This window comes from Protopterus annectens, chromosome 6.part0 (assembly GCF_019279795.1).
Source record: "Protopterus annectens isolate FY-2018-M chromosome 6.part0, PAN1.0, whole genome shotgun sequence".
NCBI classification, from domain to species: domain Eukaryota; kingdom Metazoa; phylum Chordata; order Ceratodontiformes; family Protopteridae; genus Protopterus; species Protopterus annectens.
Window position 1 is genome coordinate 24,123,426 of NC_056737.1, and position 19,329 is coordinate 24,142,754.

Below are 19,329 nucleotides of genomic sequence, written 5' to 3' on the forward strand. Positions count from 1 at the left end.
CAAAAATCATTGTAAATTACTTGGCAGCATCAGTTATTCAAATTCCACTCTACACTTACCTGCCGTGACTCATCATCAGGAAAGTCATCATCACAAAGCCACATTCCTAACTGTTTCCTCTGGAATTCTGCAGCTACAAGTGCATAAAATTCTAGTGTAGGGCCCAGGCCAGTTCCTTCTTCACCTAAGAACTCAACCTGAGGGGAAAAAAAAAAAGTTTTATGAAGCACAGCTTCAATCTGCAGTGCTGGCAACCCTGGATCAAGGGGCAGCCAAAGTACAAAAGAGTAAGCCAAGACTACTTGACTTGTACACCCATCTTCTATAGTGCAACTGTCCTCCCCCACAAGTGCAGCCACTCCAACCAAAAACTCCTGAAATACACGTAAGTAAAAAAACTCCTTTAGTACTATGGGAAACCAAATCATTTTAGAAAATACATATCCATAAACCAAAACTGAATGTCATATTTTTAAATAAAATAAATTCCAGCAGATTTAATTAACTACATAGTCTGGGGTGTGTGTGTGTGGGGGGGGGTGAGGAGCTGGGACTGTGATGCAATCCTAAAAACAGGTACAGAATAAGAGGAAGAGCTTGCATAGCTGCAATGCACTGAGCCAATCAGATACCACTGCATGTTTGCATCACACACAGTTCTCCTCTAGTCAGGTAAAAGGCACAGTACTAGAAAGCACCCTTCTACAACTATTTCTGCTCACCTGTTGCAAACATTACAAGGTGCTACCAAATTGAGGAGTAAGGGATGCCAAACATGGGTGGGGAAAGCACAATTATCACAGTGTGGGTAGAATAAGCACTAGGACATGTCAATATGCTTGACAACAGAAGCCTCCCCTACGAAAAAAAAATCTCAATTAGAGATCAAACAGCAAACCATAAAGGAGGATGAATGAACAAAGTACAGTTGTATACACTTACCATAAATGTAGATGTTCGAGTGTATTCACTGTTGCAGTCATTACATTTGGGTTATCTGCTTGCAGGTAGCCCTCAGTCGACCTGATTAATAAAGTCTTGGGTCCTGCGTTGGTTGCTGTCCCTTCTTCCATGACGTCAGGGGTATAAAACATGCAGCTGACGCCATTACATCAGTTTTTCTTGCCCCAGATGTCAGGTGCCCCCCTAATGGGAAGCAATTAAATATAAAAGTATAAAGATATACCTCCAACAAAAAACTAAATACATCAAAAAGGCTTTTATGCATAGTAAAGGAAAGTAGTGGTATAACCAAAAGAAGTTAGGGGGCTGGAGGGAGGGTAACCAGGAATGCAACAGTGAATACACTCGAACATCTACATTTAAGGTAAGTGTACACAACTGTACTATGTTCTTCGTGTTTCACTGTTGCAGTCATTACATTTGGGTAGATTCCCAAAGCTATGGTTGGGAGGAGGAATTTAGATACCATTAGGGCCAGCTACAACACCTTGCAAGACTGCAGTGGCAAAACCAGCTCGGGATTTAGAGAAAATTGGCAAATGATAATGCTTGGTGAAAGTATGTACAGAACTCCAGGTAGCAGCGTCTAGGATATCCCTGGTAGGGATGCCTCTGAGAAAGGCTGTACAGGTAGATGCAGCCCTGGTGGAGTGAGGTCTGATCCCCTGGGGGAAAGGTTTTCCATGGTGCTTATAGCAGAAATGAATGCAGTGGCTTATCCATTTAGAAATGGTTTGCTTTGAAATAGCCATCCCCTCTGCCCCTGCAGCAAATGCCACCAGCAGTTGTTCAGATTTCCTTTGAGGTTTAGTCCTGTCCAAGTAAAATCTAAGTAGTCTGTGCACATCTAAGGAATGCAGTATCCGTTCCCCTTTATTCTGTGGATTGGGAAAGAAGGTTGGCAAATGAATGGACTGATTAAGAGCCACACTGGATACCACCTTGGGCATGAAGGATGCATTGGTTCTGAGGGACACCCTGTCTGCATGAAAGATGATGAAAGGCTCCACTGCCATAAGGGCCTGTAATTCAGATACCCTTCTAGCTGAAGTGATTGCTAAAAGGAATGCTGTTTTCCAAGAAAGAAATTTTAAGTCTGCAGTAGCAGCTGGCTTGAAAGAAGGTAGAGTGACTTTCTCCAAGACAAAGTTAAGGTCCCAGGCTGGGGTTGGAGCTCTCCTGGGTGGTCTCAAATTGTTGGCCCCTCTGAGGAACTGCTTGGGCAGTGGATGAGAGAAGAGGGGAGGTTATGTGTTATAATGAGCTGAAATGGCTGAGGCGTGGATTTTAATGGAGGAAAAAGACAGGCCCTTGTGAAGCATCTCAGTTAAGTATTGTAAACTCTGAGGTAAATTGGACACTGCTGTGCTCATCCCTTGAGACTGGTTCCAGGCACAGAATCTTTTCCATTTTTCAGCATAAGATTTTCTAGTATTAGGCCTCCTTGAATCTAAAATGATATCTATCACAGGTTTGCTGAGGGATGGTAAAAGAGAGCTTAAGTAATTAGCCAGTCTGCAAGGTTCAGTGTTAGATGCTGAGGGTGCAGAATCTGGTTCTCCTACTGAGACAGCAGGGAAGGAGTCTGAGGCAGGTGACATGGAGATAACCGTGACACACTGCGCAGGAGGAGGTACAAGTGTTGGCGCGGCCAGTCTGGAGCAATCAAAATCATCCTTGGTTTGTCCTGTTTGATTTTTAGGAGTACTTTGGAGAGCAGAGGCAGAGGGGGGAAGGCATAGACTGACAGTTTTTTTCTGCTGAGGGACAGAGCATCCACTTTCCAGGCTTGTTTGTGGGGAGTCCTTGTGCAGAATTTGTCCAATTGGTAGTTCTGGGGAGAGGCAAACAGGTCTGTATCTGGGCTCCCCCATTTGCTTGTCAACATGTTGAAAATCCTTGGTTCCAGTTTCCACTCATGTGGGTTCATGAGGTTTCTGCTTTGTCTGCCAGTATATTTAATTTTCCTGGCAGTAATTGAGATTGCAGGTGCACTTGGTAGCTGAAGGCTGTGTTCCACAATGCCACGGCTAGTCTGCAGAGGGGGTAAGAATGTGTACCCCCTGCTTGTTTATGTACCACATAACAGTGGTGTTGTCTGTGTTTACCATTAGTTGTCCTGGAAGAATGTGGTCCTTGAAGGCTGTCAGAGCATTCTGTACAGCTAACATTTCTTTCTGATTGATATGCAGGTGCATTTGACTTGGGTTCCATTTGCCCTGAATGCACTTCCCTACCAGGTGAGCCCCCCATGCACAGTCTGATGCATCTGTTATTAGGGCTTGAGCGGCAGGGGGTGGTGTGAAAGGTAGTCCCTTGTTTTGGTGGCAGGCCTCTGCTCACCAAAGGAACTCTAGGTGTAGGCAAGGTATGATAGAAATCATTGTTTTTAGGTCTTGAGACACCATAGGCTTTTTAGATATCACTGTAATTTCCTCATATGCAGTCTTGCATATGGAATTAGAAGAATGCAGGAGGCCATGAACCCCAAGGCTTGCAGTATTTGTCTTGCAGATAGCAGGGTTTTTGTGGCCACTTGTTTGAAGTAGGTTGTCAAATGAATTTGTTTCTCTGGCGTGAGCAAAGCCATCTGGGAAGTTGAATTCAAGCTTGCTCCCAGGAATATAATTTGTTGACAGGGTGCCAGGTGTGATTTATTTTCATTTATGGTGTACCCCAGACAAGTTAGAACCCTTTTTACAAAGGCCAGATAATTCAAAAATATGTCCTGGCTTTCTGCCTGAATTAGACAATCGTCCAGGTATGGGTATATTTGAATATTTTTTTGTCTGCAAAATGCAATAACTGGAGCTAGGCACTTTGTGAATATGCTGGGCACAGTAGATAAGCCAAAGGGCAGTGCAGAGAGCTGATAGTGCGTGTAGCCTGCTTTGAATCGTAGGTATCTTCTGCAAGATTCCCTGATTGGGATGTGCAGGTATGCTTCTTTTAAATCTAGTGTTGCCAACCAGGCATCTTTGCCTAGCACAAGAAGTAATTGAAGAGTCAGCATCTTGAATTTTGGAATCTCCAAAAAGGTGTTTAGAGTAGACAGGTCCAGGATAGGATGCCATGAATTGTCTTTTCTGGATACCAGGAAAAGTCTCGAGTAAAAACCTTGTCCCTTTTCCTCTTCTGGTACCAGTTGAATAGCCCCCATGCTTAAGAGAGAAAGTACTTGTTTTGGGGCCTCTGCCCACTGATTTGGGGGTAGGTCCGGCCACCCACGGTATTGGCAACGTGTGGGAGTGAAATCTGTATCCCTGGGACACTATATTTAAAACCCATTTGTCCTGGGTAATGAGTTCCCAATTCTTTGTATGAAGAGCAATCTTTCCCCCTTAAGTGCTTGGAAATTTTAAAAGGAAGTCAGTGAGACAGTTTACCAGAGGAGGGAGTCTTATTATTCGCAGATTTGGAAGTGGAGCCCCCCCCCCCCTGCTTAGTTCTGTGTATCCCCTGGGACTGAAACCTGGGGTTTTTGCTGTGTCTGGGTTTGGCTTGAGAAGACCAGGAAGTGGCTGGAAAGGACCAATTCTTAGATGGCCAGTGCCTACTAAATCTAGGAGGCTGAACTTGTAAAAAAAGCTTTAACAGTTTGCAAAAATTTAGCTGTATCTTCCATCTTTTTAAGAACTTCCTCAGCCTTGCTGCCAAACAGGCAATCCTGATTTAAAGGAGCATCCAACAATTTAGCTTTAGCATGATCCGGCAAAGATAGCTCCTTAAGCCAAGCATGCCTTCTGAGCACAGACCCAGTAACAGCAGCCCTGCAAGAGGCCTCTAATGAATCAAAACCACATTGCAAAGTATGTTTTCCAACTTGTTCAGCAGAATGCATTAAATCCCGTAATTCTTTATTTTCCACACAGTCAGGAATAAACATCATTTTCTGTTTAAGCACTCCAATAACATGTTGCTGATACTTTAACATATGAAACTGGCAGTTTAAAGCCCTAATGGCCAAGGTTGCAGCGCCCTGGAGTCTCTATCAGAAGGGGTAGGATTTTTAGCAGTAGAAGCCTTAATGCTCTTGGGCCGCTGTGAAATAGTCTCTGGATCTGCAATAGGATTTTTGAAAAGGAACTTCTGGGACTCAGGGACCCTGCAGTATCTGTCAGGTTTTCTGGGAGCAGGAGGCAGGGAATAGTACAGTTTTGTACCTACCATAAATGTAGATGTCCGATAGGTATGCATCTGCAGTCCTAACATATGGGTTGTCCTGCCTCAGGCAGCCCTTCGGTCGGCCGGATTCCAAAGTCTGGGTCTGGCCTCGGCTGATGTCGCACTTCACCCGATGTCATAGCTGCTAGGGTATAAAGGCATCAGCAGACGCCATTTTCCTCAGTGTTTCTTGCCCCAGATGCCAGGTGCCCTCTAGGAAGGCTAAATTTGGATAAATGCAAACAATTCCAAACAGTAGAAAGCAAAATATATATATACATATATACATACAAACAAATACACCATAATAGATCCCCCAGCTAGCTAAAAGAAGGGTAAGTACCCTAGGAATACCACAGAGGGGAAGGAGGGTGGGTAATCCTGACTGCAGATGCATACCTATCGGACATCTACATTTATGGTAGGTACAAAACTGTACTATGTCCTTCAAGGATGCATCTGCAGTCCTAACATATGGGTAGAATACCATAGCCAAACTGGGGGAGGAGGCACTAAGATAAAGATGGTGTGGTTAGGATCCCTTGCAGAACAGCAGTTGCAAAACCTGCTCGAGATCTGGAGTATAAAGGGAGATTATAATGCTTGGCAAATGTATGCACGGAGCTCCAAGTAGCAGCTTCTAAAATGTCTTTGGTAGCCACTCCTCGTAGGAAAGCTGTAGTGGTGGCTGTAGCTCTTGTGGAGTGAGGCCTGATATTCTCAGGAGTTGACTTTCCATGAAAAGAGTAGCAAAATCTAATGCAATTTCCTATCCATTTTGAGATTGTTTGTTTTGAAATTGCTTTTCCTTGCACTCCTGTTGCATATGCTACCAGAAGCTGGTCAGTTTTCCTGTTGGTCTTAGTTCTGTCCAGACAGTAGCATAATTGTCTGTGCACATCCAAGGTATGTAGTAGTCTTTCCCCCCCTGTTCTGTGGGTTGGGGAAAAAAGTAGGTAAATTAATTGCTTGGTTAAGTGATACCCTGGAGACCACTTTTGGCATAAAAGTAGGATTAGTTCTCAGAGACACACTATCCTGATGGAAGATAAGGAAAGGCTGTACTGCCATTAATGCCTGTAACTCAGATACCCTTCTTGCTGAAGTGATTGCTAACAGGAAAGCAGTTTTCCAAGATAAGAACTGTAAATCTGCTGTTGCTGCTGGTTCAAAAGGGGGAAGTGTTAATTTTTCCAGCACAAAGTTGAGATCCCATGTAGGTAAAGGTGGTTTTCTTGGAGGCTTTACATTTTTGATTCCTCTCAAGAACTGCCTGAGTAGAGGATGAGAGAAGACAGGAGGATCCATGTTGTACTCTGCTGAAATTGCTGATGCATGAATCTTAATGGAGGAGTAGGACAGACCATTGTGGAACAGTTCTGCTAAGTATTCCAGGATGTGTGCTATGTTTGCCAGTGAGACATTTTCTCCCTTTGCTGCACTCCAGATGAGGTATATTTTCCATTTGGCTGAATAAGTTTTCCTTGTGGAGGGTCTGCGTGCCTCCAGGATAATGTCCTTAACCCTCTGAGATAAATCTGGTTTATTTTGTCTTATGCAATATTCCAAGCAGTTAGCTGCAGTTTTCAAGTTTGGATGCAGGGTCTTGTAGTTGTTCTGTGTTAGAAGTAAGGGACATAGAGGTAGAGGCCATGAGTGTGTCCGAGACATGCTTCTCAGTAGCGGGTACCAATGTTGCCTTGGCCAGTCTGGAGCTATCAGGATTACCTTTGGCTGTTCCTCTCTGATCTTCAGTAGGACTTTGTACATCAAAGGAAGAGGTGGAAATGCATATGCTGTCAGGTTTTTCCAGCTGAAGGAAAGGGAGTCCACCCTCCAGGCAAGTGGGTGGTATGCTCTTGTGCAGAATTTCTTCAATTGGTGGTTGTGTGGGGAGGCGAACAGGTCTATCTCTGGCATTCCCCATTTCTTTGTTATGGTTTTGAAGATATCTGGATGCAGCATCCATTCGTGAGCATCCGTGGTAGTTCTGCTTAAGGTGGCTGCTAGTGAATTTTCTTTTCCTGGTACAAATCTGGCCTGTAGTTGAATGTTGAGATTCAGGGCCAAATTCCACAGGTCCATTGCCATCCGGCATAGAGGATATGAGTGTGTACCTCCCTGTTTGTTGATGTACTACATGACTGTGGTATTGTCCGTCCTTATCGGCAGGTGACCTTGATGAAGGAATGGTCTGAATGCCTGTATTGCATGTTTCACTGTCAGCATCTCCTTTAGATTTATGCGTAGTTTTAGCTGGTCTTGGGTCCATAGGCCTTGTATACACTTGTCCTCCATGTGTGCCCCCCAGCCTAGGTCTGAGGCGTCCGTGGTGATGGTCCGGCTTGGATGTGGCTTTTGGAAAGGCAATCCTCTGTTCATCTGACAGGCCTGAGCCCACCACAGGAATTCTTTTTTCAGGCATGGAATTATTGGAATCTGGGCTTCTAGACTGTGCTTGTGCTGAGACCATACATTCCTTAGGTACCATTGCAACTTTCTCATATGCAGCCTGGCATGTGGGATCAATATAATGCAGGATGCCATGTAACCCAGGGCTTGCAGGACTTTCCTTGCAGTAAGCTGAGTCTGTGTTGTTAAGGTCATGAAATAGACTGGTAGTTGCTTTTGTTTTTCTTCTGTGAGAAAAACCATCTGAGTTGTTGTATCCAGTTCTGCCCCCAAAAATGTTATTCTTTGGGATGGTACTAGTCTTGACTTTTGAATGTTGACTGTGTATCCCAAGGCTTGCATCAGTTGTATGACCTTTTCCAAATCTTTTGTTAATTTTGTCTTGTTGTCCGCTTGTATTAGGCAGTCGTCCAGGTATGGGTAAATTTGAATTCCCTGAAGCCTGCAATGAGCAATTACTGATGCCAGGCATTTCGTGAATACTCTGGGCGCAGTAGATAAGCCAAAGGGCAATGCTGAGAATTGATAAGGCTCTGATCCTGCAAGAAATCTGAGGTGTCTTCTGCAATCTGGTCGTATAGGGACGTGCAGGTATGCCTCCTTGAGATCTAGAGTCACCAGCCAAGACTCCTTGCCCAGCATGGGAAGAAGTTGCTGGAGGGTCAGCATTTTGAATTTTGGAACAATGAGGTATGTGTTCAGAGCGGACAAGTCGAGAATAGGTCTCCATTGATTTTCTTTTCTTGGTACAAGGAAAAGCCTGGAGTAAAATCCTTGGCCTTGTTCCATAGGTGGTACCTTTTCTATAGCTCTCATCCTTAGTAAGTTGCTGATTTGTCGTTGAGCCTCTGTTTTTTGGCTTGGTGGAAGGTTTGGCATTCCTCTCTTTTTTGGTAGAGTATGGAAGTGAAACCTGTAGCCCTTGTCTATTGTTTGTAAAGTCCATTTGTCTCCTGTAATGCAATGCCAGTTGTCGGAAAATAAGGCTAGCTTTCCGCCCAAGGGTGCTTCCAGTTGTTCCCTGGTAGGCGGAACCAGAGCCAAGTCATTGCGTCTGTCCTGTGGAAGTGGTTGTAGTTGCAGCTGTGGCAGTACTTCTCTGGTTGGCAGGTTGCCACTGACGTCCCCTGTAGGCACCCTTAGATTGACCTCTGCCTCTAGGGCGTCTATTTCTGCCTCTCTGTGCTCTGGAGGAGTCTGGAAAGGACCAATTCTTCGAAGGCCAATTTCTGCTAAACCTCGGAGGTTGGACCTGTAAGAAATCCTTAACTGTTTGAACAGATTTTGCTTTTTCTTCCACTTTCTTGAGAACTTCCTGTGCAGGGGAGCCAAACAAACTTTGTTTCTCCACAGGGGCATCCAGGGGTTTTGACTTAACATGGTCTGGTAAGGATTGTTCTTTTAACCAGGCATGCCTTCGAATCACTGCACCAGTCATAGCTGATCTAAAGGAAGCCTCCAGTGCATCATAGCCACATTTTAAAAAAATGATTACTGACCTGCTGAGAGTTATGTACCAAATCCTGAAGGGACTTGCGGACTATAGGTTCAGGAGAGGACAGTTTCTTATTTAGCTGGTCTAACAAAAATTCCTGGTACTGAATCATATGGAATTGACAGTTTAAGGCCCTGGCCGAAAGAGTAGCAGATGTATAAACCTTTTTACCCCATCTCTCTAATGCTCTAGATTCCCTTTCAGAGGGAAGAGGGTTTTTGGCAGAGGCAGCTGCCACACCTTTAGGGCCGTGTGAAATGGTTTCTGGGTCTGCAACATGAGCCTTATACAAGTGGTAGTGTGTGTCCGGGACCCTGTAATATCTATCAGGCTTGGCAGGGGCCGGAGGAAGAGAATCAGGGGCAGTACTGGCATCATTATATGCATCATCAACAACTGATAGTACTGGAGGAATGGCTAAAGGCCTATGTTGTGGTAAGTGTAAAAAAGTCCTTAGCCTTTTCCTTGAATCTGAAAAATCCTGGCCCTGCCATTGGAAGTGTTCCCTCATAGAATGTAAGGTCTCCCCAAAAGAAAATTCTTCAGGAGGAGAAGCAGAAGGGATGGAGTCTTCTGCATCAGAATCCTCATAAGGAGAATATGGACCTTCCTGATGGTCTGAAATATCTGAGTCATCCGAAGAATAGTCTGTAGAGACAGGCTCAGGGGGTTCAGTCCTAGGCCTCTTATCTGGAGGAGGTTGAGAGGCCCTGTCTGGGTGAGGTTGGGATCCCCTGATCAAAGAAATGAGATCCTCAGCCAGGCTGAGTATCTGGGAAGTAGAGGTAGGCCTGTGTGAAGCAGCTTTAGTAGGTAAGGCCTTAGAAGATTTAGCTGCTTTAGCCCTGGCAAAGGCCTTGATAGACATAGAAGCAGGGGGTCTAGCAGCCCCACGTGCAGGGGTAGAAATGTCTAAAGGAATAGTGTCTGACAAATCCTGGGTGCCTGCTTCTGTAGCAGTAATTTCAGTAGCAGATTCAGCCATGCACTGTGAGACCTCGGTTATCGGAGGCAAGCTTTCGGCCGAAGGAAGAACCGAGGACTCGGTTTCAGCCGAAACCGAGACGCTCGCGGTTGGCCTAACCGTGGTTTCGGCCAAAACCGCGGACCGCGAGTGTCGGTCCTTTTCCTTGCGCTTTTTAGCTAATTGTGTAGTCGGAATCTCCGAATACATTTTATAAGCAAAAGCGGGACCAAAAAACTCCTCTGCAAACTCCGACTGACGTCTAAACGTCCGTCGGTTGAAGGAAGCACAGGCTAGACAAGCTGATACGTCGTGGTCTGGGCCTAAGCAAGGAAGGCAGTAAGAGTGGAAATCCTTATGAGGTATTTGTTTCCCACAAATTAAACAATTATTTACTTTGTCTGACATCGGCTGAGGCAAGAAAGAGTCCCCAACGGGGTACTTAGCTTTTTTAGAAGTCTTCGGTAGTAGAAATCTCTGGATCTGACCGACCGGCACTTGCGAACAGCTTCTGCTTCGGGCACCGCGTGGCAAGAAAGACTGAGGAAAATGGCGTCGGCTGATGCCTTTATACCCTAGCAGCTATGACGTCGGGTGAAGTGCGACATCAGCCGAGGCCAGACCCAGACTTTGGAATCCGGCCGACCGAAGGGCTGCCTGAGGCAGGACAACCCATATGTTAGGATTGCAGATGCATCCTTGAAGGACATCAGGGGCCAAACTAGATTCCGAAAAAGCATCATCAACAATGTCTAGTACAGGAGGAATAGCTAAAGGCTGAGGTAGGAGAAGGAAATCGCTAAGCCTCTTTTTTGAATCAGAAAAATCCTGGCTTTCCCAGTAGAAATGCTCCCTTAGAGTATGTAAGGTTTCCCCAAAAGAAAAATCCTCAGGAGGGGAAGTACAGGGAATGGAGTCCTCTGCATGAGAACCTTCATAAGTAGAGAAGGGAAATCCAGATCATCAGAAGAATCAGAAAAAACAGAATCCTGATCAGAAGATTCATAATCAACTTCAGTTATAGGCCTCTTAGAAGGGGGGGTGGAGTTGGCTACCCCTGATTAGAGTTATTAGATCTTCAGCCATTTTTATTTGTTTTTTAGGCATAGAGGCCTGAGCATGTGGCCTGGGCATCGTATTTTTAGGCATGGATCGAGATTTAGGCCTAAGTAAAGAAGGAGGCGTCGGTCTAATATGCAAGTCCGTAGGCCTGAATATACCCTCAGAAGCCAGTGCCTGCACAGCGGGGCTCCGGACCCATCCAAGGTAGAGACATCTGCGGGTTCCATAGTTGAACAATCTCGCAGTATACCTGACTCCGAATAGGCCTCAGTAGAGGCGTGTGAATCAGAAGTAGCGGGTATCAGGGGCTGCGAAAGCGCCTCACTGAGTACTGGCAAACTGGCGACTGGCTTAGGAGAAGCCTCAGCGGCCTGTCTCTGTCTTTATCTTTGCATTTTTTCGGAATCCTGGTAGTTGGATGGCTAACCGACGACATTTCTGGATAATTAAATTGAGAACCAAAATATTTAGAGGCGAAAAAATACCGACGACGGATAGTACGCTGATTATATAAAGCAGAAAAACGACAGCAAGGTACGTCGTGGTCAGGGCCTAGGCAAGGAATACAGTATGAATGAAAATCTTTATGAGGTATTTGCTTTCCAGAAGTAATGCAATTAACTTTTACTGACATCAGTAAGGAGCAAGAAAAAGTTTGCCCAACAGGGTACTTAGCTTTAGTTGAAGACTTCGGTTCTGAAACTCAAAAATGAAAATTTTAGGAGTTGGCTGACCAGCACTTGCAAACTGCTTCTGCTTCGGGCACCGCACGGCAAGAAAGACTGATGTAATGGCGTCGGCTGCATGTTATATACCCCTGATGACCTGATGTCATAGAAGAAGGGACAGCAACTGACGCAGGACCCAAGACTTTGTTAATCAGGCCGACTGAGGGCTACCTGCAAGCAGATAACCCAAATGTAATGACTGCAACAGTAAAACATGAAGAACACCATGCAGACACACATTTAAAACTATTACTATTCACTTACAAAGATTGATTAATTTCCAGGTTTTTCACCTTTTTGGGTGCTGGTGCTGCGGTAGCGTTGTAGCCTCACAGTAAGACGCTGACCGGTTTGACTCTCAGCTAGAGTGTCTTCTGCTTGGAGACATGTGTGAATGGGCGTACCTCCGTTGAAGGCTGTGCGTTAGGGCTGGCAACTCAGCATGTAAAAATCAATTGCCAATCATTAGCGGTTTGGAGTTCCGCTGTGGTGACCCCTAACCGGGAAAAGCCGAAAAACACAACAACAACATTGTGGATTTAAGTTTCAGATATAACTTTTGCTTCTCATTATTTTAAAATAAAAAAGTTATGTACTTACCATAACCGTTCCATGTGTGTTGTCCATCTTGTCCTTTATTCTCACTGCTGGGTGGGATCCGATCTATTAGATCTGTCTCAGCCATCATATAAGCTCGAGGTCCTCAGCTAAGCTCGTAGGCATTTTTCCCTACCCTTAATGCATCTCCCCTACCACTTCAGATCTTGTTTGCCTTCACGAAGTGACAAGGTGAATATTATTATCATTACATTAAGAACCCACATTATTTCTAAGGCTAGAGAGTCCTGAAAAGATCCAATTAGAACTACTCAGTCTCCCAGGAGTATAGGCAGGGGGTATGGTGGGCAGGTTGCGAGACTAAAGGACGAGATGGACAACACACATGGAATGTTATGGTAAGTACATAACTTCCTTATGTGATGTTGTCTATCTCGTCTTTATTCTCACTGGTGGGACCGTGTCCCTAGCTACCTAATTCTTGGGTGGCTCATGGGAAAATATTCCACAGAACCGTAGAACCAAAGGAAGCTCTACTCCTAGAGACCAAATCTAACTTGTAAAGGGGTTGGGAGGGTGGCCTAATGGTTAAGGTGTTTGCCTTACAAAGACAAGGTGCAAGGTTTGAGTCTCACATGGGATAATTGGCTAGGCTTAAAATGGCTCACAAGGGCAATTAGCTTAGTACTAATCTATGATCCTATGATCCTATGATCCTATGTATATGGCTTTTCCCAAATTGCTGCTGCACAGATGCTGTCCAAAGGTAACCTAGCTTGGAAAGCTGCAGAAGTGGATACCAATCTGGTGGCATGAACTTTGATAGTATTTGGTATAGTCTTGTTGTTAAAGTAGTATATATGAAAGATGCACATTGTGAAAGCCATTTGGATAATGTTACTTTAGAAACTGATTGGCCTTTCTTAATCTCTGAATAGGAAATAAATAGCAGATATGACCTTCTAAATTCTGATGTCCTGTGCAAATAGAAACTTTCTGTGAACATCCAGAAGATGCAAGGTGTACTCCCTTTTGTTTTGAAAATTTGGAAAGAACACTGGTAAGTCAATAGACTGATTGAGGTCACTCTAAAACTGGGTAAAAAAGGAAGGGATTGTGTGTTTGTGTGTGACTCTATCCTTGTGAAAAATTATGTATGAAGGCTTGAAAGATGAGGCCTGTAATTCTGAAACTCTCCTAGCTGAAGTAATAGCTAGTAAAAAAAGTATTTTCCATGGAAGTTATTTAAATTTGCATGTTGCAGATGGTTCAAATGCAGGGGAGATGATTTTCAGTAAGACAAAACTTAAGTCCCAACACGTAACTGGGTTTCTATATGGAGGTCTAATTAGGGTAGTTCCTATGAGGAATGCTTTATAAAGTCTGGTTGAAACGATTGCAGAACCATTTTCTCCTATGTGAAAATTTTTACAGATTGCTGCTAACTGGACCCTAATAGTAGCTGCAGCAGCTCCCTCACTGAGCAACTTAGCTAAGAATTCTAAAATAGAATGTAATGGAACTATGAATGGGTCTATCTGATTAGTATTGTGCCAAGCCACAAATCTTTCCCATTTGCTTTTACAACTTTCGAGTAGACATTTTATGAGAAGATAGCAAAATATGTTTAACAGGAGAGGAAACCTGGCTAGCATGAGAACTGGAGCAGTCAAGCTGTCAGTTTGAGACTGTTCAGACTGGGATGAATCGTTCCTGAAGGATGAATCAGTAGGTCCAGAGCTGGGTCCAGAATCCTCAGTCCCTCCTGTATGTGAGGCTGAAGAAAGGGAAACCACATCTGTCGAAGCCAATAGAGGGAGGATCAGGCCAAAGTAGTTGCTGCATTTGGCTCTGATGGGTGACGCAGAGAGATTGCGGCAAGGCTGGCCCCATTTTTGGAAGATCTCTTCCTCAACTTTCTGACTGAGGGACCACTCTTGTGGCCATAGAATGGCTTTGCTCAATTTGACTGCAATTACCTTGGACTTCCCCGGGATGTGCATTACTACGAGAAACGGTTTGGAGGCTTCTGCCCTTAGCCAGACCTTCAGGGCTTCTCAACATAAGGGGTAAGATCTAGTTCCTCCCTGTTTAGACTACAGACATGTTCTCCAACTGGACTGCTATCGTACCTAGAGGGAGGGAATCCTGAAATGCTTGCAACACCAACACTGCCCTCATCTCCAGAATATTTATGTGCAAATGGTCCTAGTGTTGTTGCCAAGTGCTTTGAACCGTCTTTCCCAGATAATGCCCCCTCTCCCCATCTGGGAAGCATCATGTGGTCGCCATGGCTTGGGGCTGAGGGGGAATAAAGGGACGGCCCTGAGACACCAGGGGAGAGTTGAGCCACTACTGAAGGTACCTTTTGCATGAGTCAGTTATTAGAACTGTGTGTCATTGGCAGATCCAGAAATCACCACTGTGTTGAAAGTAACCAATGGATAATTCTCATATGAAATTGAGCTAGTGGGATTTGAACAACTGAAGCTGCCATTTTCCCTAGGACCTGTAAAACTACCTTGGCAGAAGTCTATTTTTTTTCTGATCAGTGTCCTTACATAAATCGAAGGTCACGGACCCTGTCCTGAGGAAGTCTCACTGACAAATTTTCTGTGTTTATCTGAGCTCCTATGAATACCAATGATTGACAAGGCTCTAGGGCAGATTTTTCGTAATTTATTGTAATTCCTAAGGAGGAACCGAGTTGCAGAGTGTAATCCCTGACTTGTAGCAGAAGATGCCTGGTCAGGGCAGTAATGAGCCAGTCATCCAGATATGGAAACACATGAAATCTTTTGCATCTCAGGTGAGCTGGCACTACTGTCATATACTTTGTGAAAACTCTGGGGGCTGTAGTGAGACCAAAGATCAGAGCTCAAAACTGGAAGTGACTGGGTCCGAGCCGGAACTGCAAGAACCTTCTGGACCACCTGTCCATAAGAATATGATAGTATGCATCCTGGAGGTCTATGGAGTACATCCAATTGCTTTTTTCCAGAAATAGAAGTATCGACTGCAATGTCACCATCCGGAACTTGGATTTCTGGACATATTTGTTCAGATTGCTGAGATCCAAAATGTGTCTCCAGTCTCCTGTTTTCTTAGGAACTAAAAAGAATCTGGAGTAAGTTCCGGATCCTAGCTGGTCTGTGGGACTTCTTGGATGACTCTCTTTCTTAGCAACTTTTGAATTTCTAAGGTTGTGTGTTCCATTTGACTGAGTGGAACGTCTAGAACTGACTTGTTTAAAGGAATGGGATCATAGAAGGGAGTGACGTATCCTAAGGATATTATGTTCTGCACCCATCTGTCGGTAGTTATCTTATGCCAGGTATCTAGGTGCAGAGACAATCTGCCTCCAGAGGCGAGCAATCGGGCACTCCCCCAGGAGTGCTTAAAGGGCCCTCCAAATAAGGATTCTCTGGAGCCCTGATTGTGTGGGCCTCCTCTGCCATGAGAGCGGCGTCTTCCATTGTTGTTCCCTCTCTGCCCCTGGGGGAACCTTCACAGTATGTGTCATGGAGACATCCAGGATTTTCTAAACCACATCTTCCCACTACCACTGTGACCTATAGGGAAGGGTCTGGTGGATGTGGAAAAACATACTCCAATGGCAGACAAGGTCTTGTTTTTCTGTTCACACCTGGTGAGCATTTTCTTCACTTTAGGCCCAAAAAGAGAGGAGCCATCAAAAAGGATGTTAACGAAGGAAGACTTGAAGGGCTCCGCAAAACTGCAATGGTGCATAGAGGCTTGTCTCCTAAGAGCAATACCTGAACCAGCAGCCCTACTTGTTCCATCTGCTGCATAAGAAATGAGCCTCATGGAAGAGTTTACGACCGAATTGAGGGTGGTGAGCTAAGCATTAACCTTACCTGCTACTCAGTGGCAGCTCGTGCTACTGGACTGCAGGATTGCAGCCCCCACCAGCTATCCAAAAAGAAAACCAAAATAAAACAAAATCCCGGAAATTGCGCATGCATGTGTGGAAACTCGAATCTGGAGTGCTGTTTAACCAGTCCAGATTCGGAAGAAGGCAGCAGTCTACAGATGCCCCAAAAGTCTATTAGTTACAATTGCATAGACTGGGAGGGGAATGGACTGCAAGGTCTGCAGTCTATGCATGCTCTGAATACATAGAGGCAGCGCATGCATGCATGCTCGGCATTCCAGCACCGAGAAACAGGAAACGGGATGGGACTACTGGCTTGGGACTCTGGCTTATTTGAAAGCACTGCTTGAACTAGGTGTGTGTGTGTGTGTGTGTGTGTGTGTGTGTGTGTGTGTGTGTGTGTGTGTGTAAAATGCCCCAGTTAACTATAACTGGTGGCTAGACAGAGTAACCCACGTGCAGGTAGCACAAACCTGAATTCCCTACCCGCCACCACTTGTTAAAAGCATTCAGATTTTTGCCTCATATTTTTGTTCTGTTCCTCAAAATCTGCGTTTTTCTGGATTTTTAATTCACTAAATAATGACAGACATTTGAATTTCAGACTTCATATTCTACAGAAAGTACATGGTAACCCAAAACATTTTATTCTAGCAATTTTCTAAGTTTATAAGATCAATATTTTAAATCTGTCCCTATTTTGGGGGCTTTATTCCCCCCATTATTGGCTTGGTGTGGGTTTTTTTGTGCCAAGAGGTTGAGAGCTATGGTGAAAACTGAATTCACTGAATATGTTTGGAGGCTGTATTCCCCCATTATTGGCTTTGTCCAGGTGTTTTGTGCTAAGAAGTTGAGAGCTATGGTGAGAACTGAATTCACTAAATGATAGCCATTTAAGTTTCAGTCTTCCTGTCTTTCAAGAAACAGCTGATCTGGCATAATGGTATGTTGCTCTGACTGTAGTGCCCAGGGTCCGGGGTTCAAGTTTTGGCAGTAGCACAGCATTTTATTCTAGCAACGTTCCAAGGTTATACAAGCAAAGTTTAAGAGTCTACTTCACGATGTCGAAAGCAGACAATATCAAAGCTGATATTGTCAGCACCACAACATCGAAAGCGCAGAACATCGTGCAGGTAAATGGAAATCTCCGTAGGGGGAGATATCCGTTTACCTCAATCTAGTACGGTCTCGGAGTTGGAATATTTAAGTGGGGGGTGTGGGGCAGCCCCCCACATGAGGGGAGGGCACAGGTGCTGCCTACGCTAGTTTTTATTTATTTATTTTTTTAAATGTTATTCGATGTTTTACTACATCGATCACTAAAGGTCGACCTTTAGTGATTCGATGTAGTAAGATTTCGATAACGTGATATAGATGCATGTTTAAAATGTGTCCCCGGTTTTTGGGCTTTTGCCCCCCCCCAAATAAATTTTGGCTTTTTCAGATTTCCTGTGCTCATGTGCTGCAAAGTTGAGTGATACAGTTGAGTTTCAAGTGGATTTTACAAGTTGCTAAGTACTTCAGGGAAAGAGAAGTTTAGTGATGCTTATGCTGACTCTGCTTGAATGGTCAATAGCACAACAGGTAGCGCACTTGCTTTTGATGCAGAAGGCTGTGGGTTCTACTCCCACAGTATGCAGATGCATTGCAGATACTGTACTGTGTTGTACTTCTAAAGGGGGTGGATGCTGCAGTCCTGAGAATGACTTCTTTGGTGGAGATACCAAGTAACTAGCAACCTGTTATCAGTTCGCCATCCATTTCCTATTGCAATATTACTAGCTTATCATTTTTTAATGTAACAGGGGCATTTTATTCCTCAAGGGCAACAGGCACTGTATTTGTAGATAAAACAATGAAATATAGGTTGGTACTGAGCTATCTGCCCGAAGGCATATATTAGCCCAGCCACGTTGTGCGGTATTCACCGCCCCTTTAGTAGTACCCTAGACCCTTGCACTAGCAGCTAGTACCCTTGGCCCCTTGGCCCCTATCTAGTAGTGCTGTTGGTGTGATCCCACGTGTGAACTTTCTGTTACCCATCCACTCATCAAGGTTCCTCGTGAAGAGTGATAGTGAGGGGCTCTGTCTTATGTAGATCAGGACCCTGTTCCATAGTAAGGGAAGTCTCTGCGAAGGGAATCTATCCCTCCAGTATGTTCTATTCATTGTTGTGTTGAGGTTTATATCCCTAGAGCGTGTAGCTCGAGTACATTTGGTTTTGCTAAGATGGAGCATGTTCAACAATTGTGGGTTGGACATGGCTCTGTACGTTAGACAGAGATCGCCTCTGAGAAAGCGGTATGCAACAGAGAACAGTCTTAGCTTTTTCAATTGTGCTGCATAGGGCAACTGTTTGAGGCCAGTAATTATCTTGGTTAGGTACCTCTGTGGTCTCTCCAGCTGCTGGAGATGTCTAGCCAGGTACATTCCAATTGGTGCATTGTACTCAATAATGGGTCTGATGAGGGAAGAGTAGAGGGGCACCATTACATCCTTAGATCTTGATGCGAACCCTTTCATGATCAGATGGGTCACATAGAAGGATTTTCTAACCACTTTGGCAACATGGTTATCAAAGGAAAGCTGGCTATCTACTTGGGTCCCTAGATCCCTTATTTCTTCTTCAGATTTCAGGGGATTACCTCCTATGTTGTAGTTTGCGGGTACTCTGTTTTTTCCAAAGGGGATTACTATGCATTTTTTTGCATTTAGCTTGAGACCATGGCTTTGACACCATGCATCAGTCTCATTTAGGCCATTCTGGAGGATCTCCATATCGGCCGGAGACTCTATTATAGCACCCAGTTTGCAGTCGTCCGCAAACTTAGTCAGCCACAGCCCTTCCGTGCTTGCCTGTACTTCTAAGAAGTATATGCCAAACAGGAGGGGCCCCAGGACAGAGCCCTGAGGCACACCACTCGTTACAGGTCTGGATTCGGACATAGATCCCACTACTCTACTTTACGGGATCTGTCTGAGAGCCAGTTTGCGATCCATCTTGTGACGTAAGGGTTTATGCCCAGGCTGGTGAGCTTATTAATAATACCCGAATGGGGAATGGTATCAAATGCTTTAGCAAGGTCAA

The 19,329-nt window shown here is 44.7% G+C and overlaps 1 protein-coding gene across 5 annotated transcripts in view; it reads right to left on the bottom strand.

Moving 5' to 3' along the window:
• HECTD1 (HECT domain E3 ubiquitin protein ligase 1) overlaps positions 1–19,329 on the bottom strand; it is a 4,301,832-nt gene that overhangs the window by 395,251 nt on the left and 3,887,252 nt on the right. For all 5 annotated transcript variants that reach the window (XM_044073821.1, XM_044073824.1, XM_044073822.1 and 2 more), the window contains one exon: positions 60–197. In XM_044073821.1, coding sequence (XP_043929756.1) covers positions 60–197 — 138 coding nt within the window. The remainder of the gene's footprint in view (positions 1–59; positions 198–19,329) is intronic.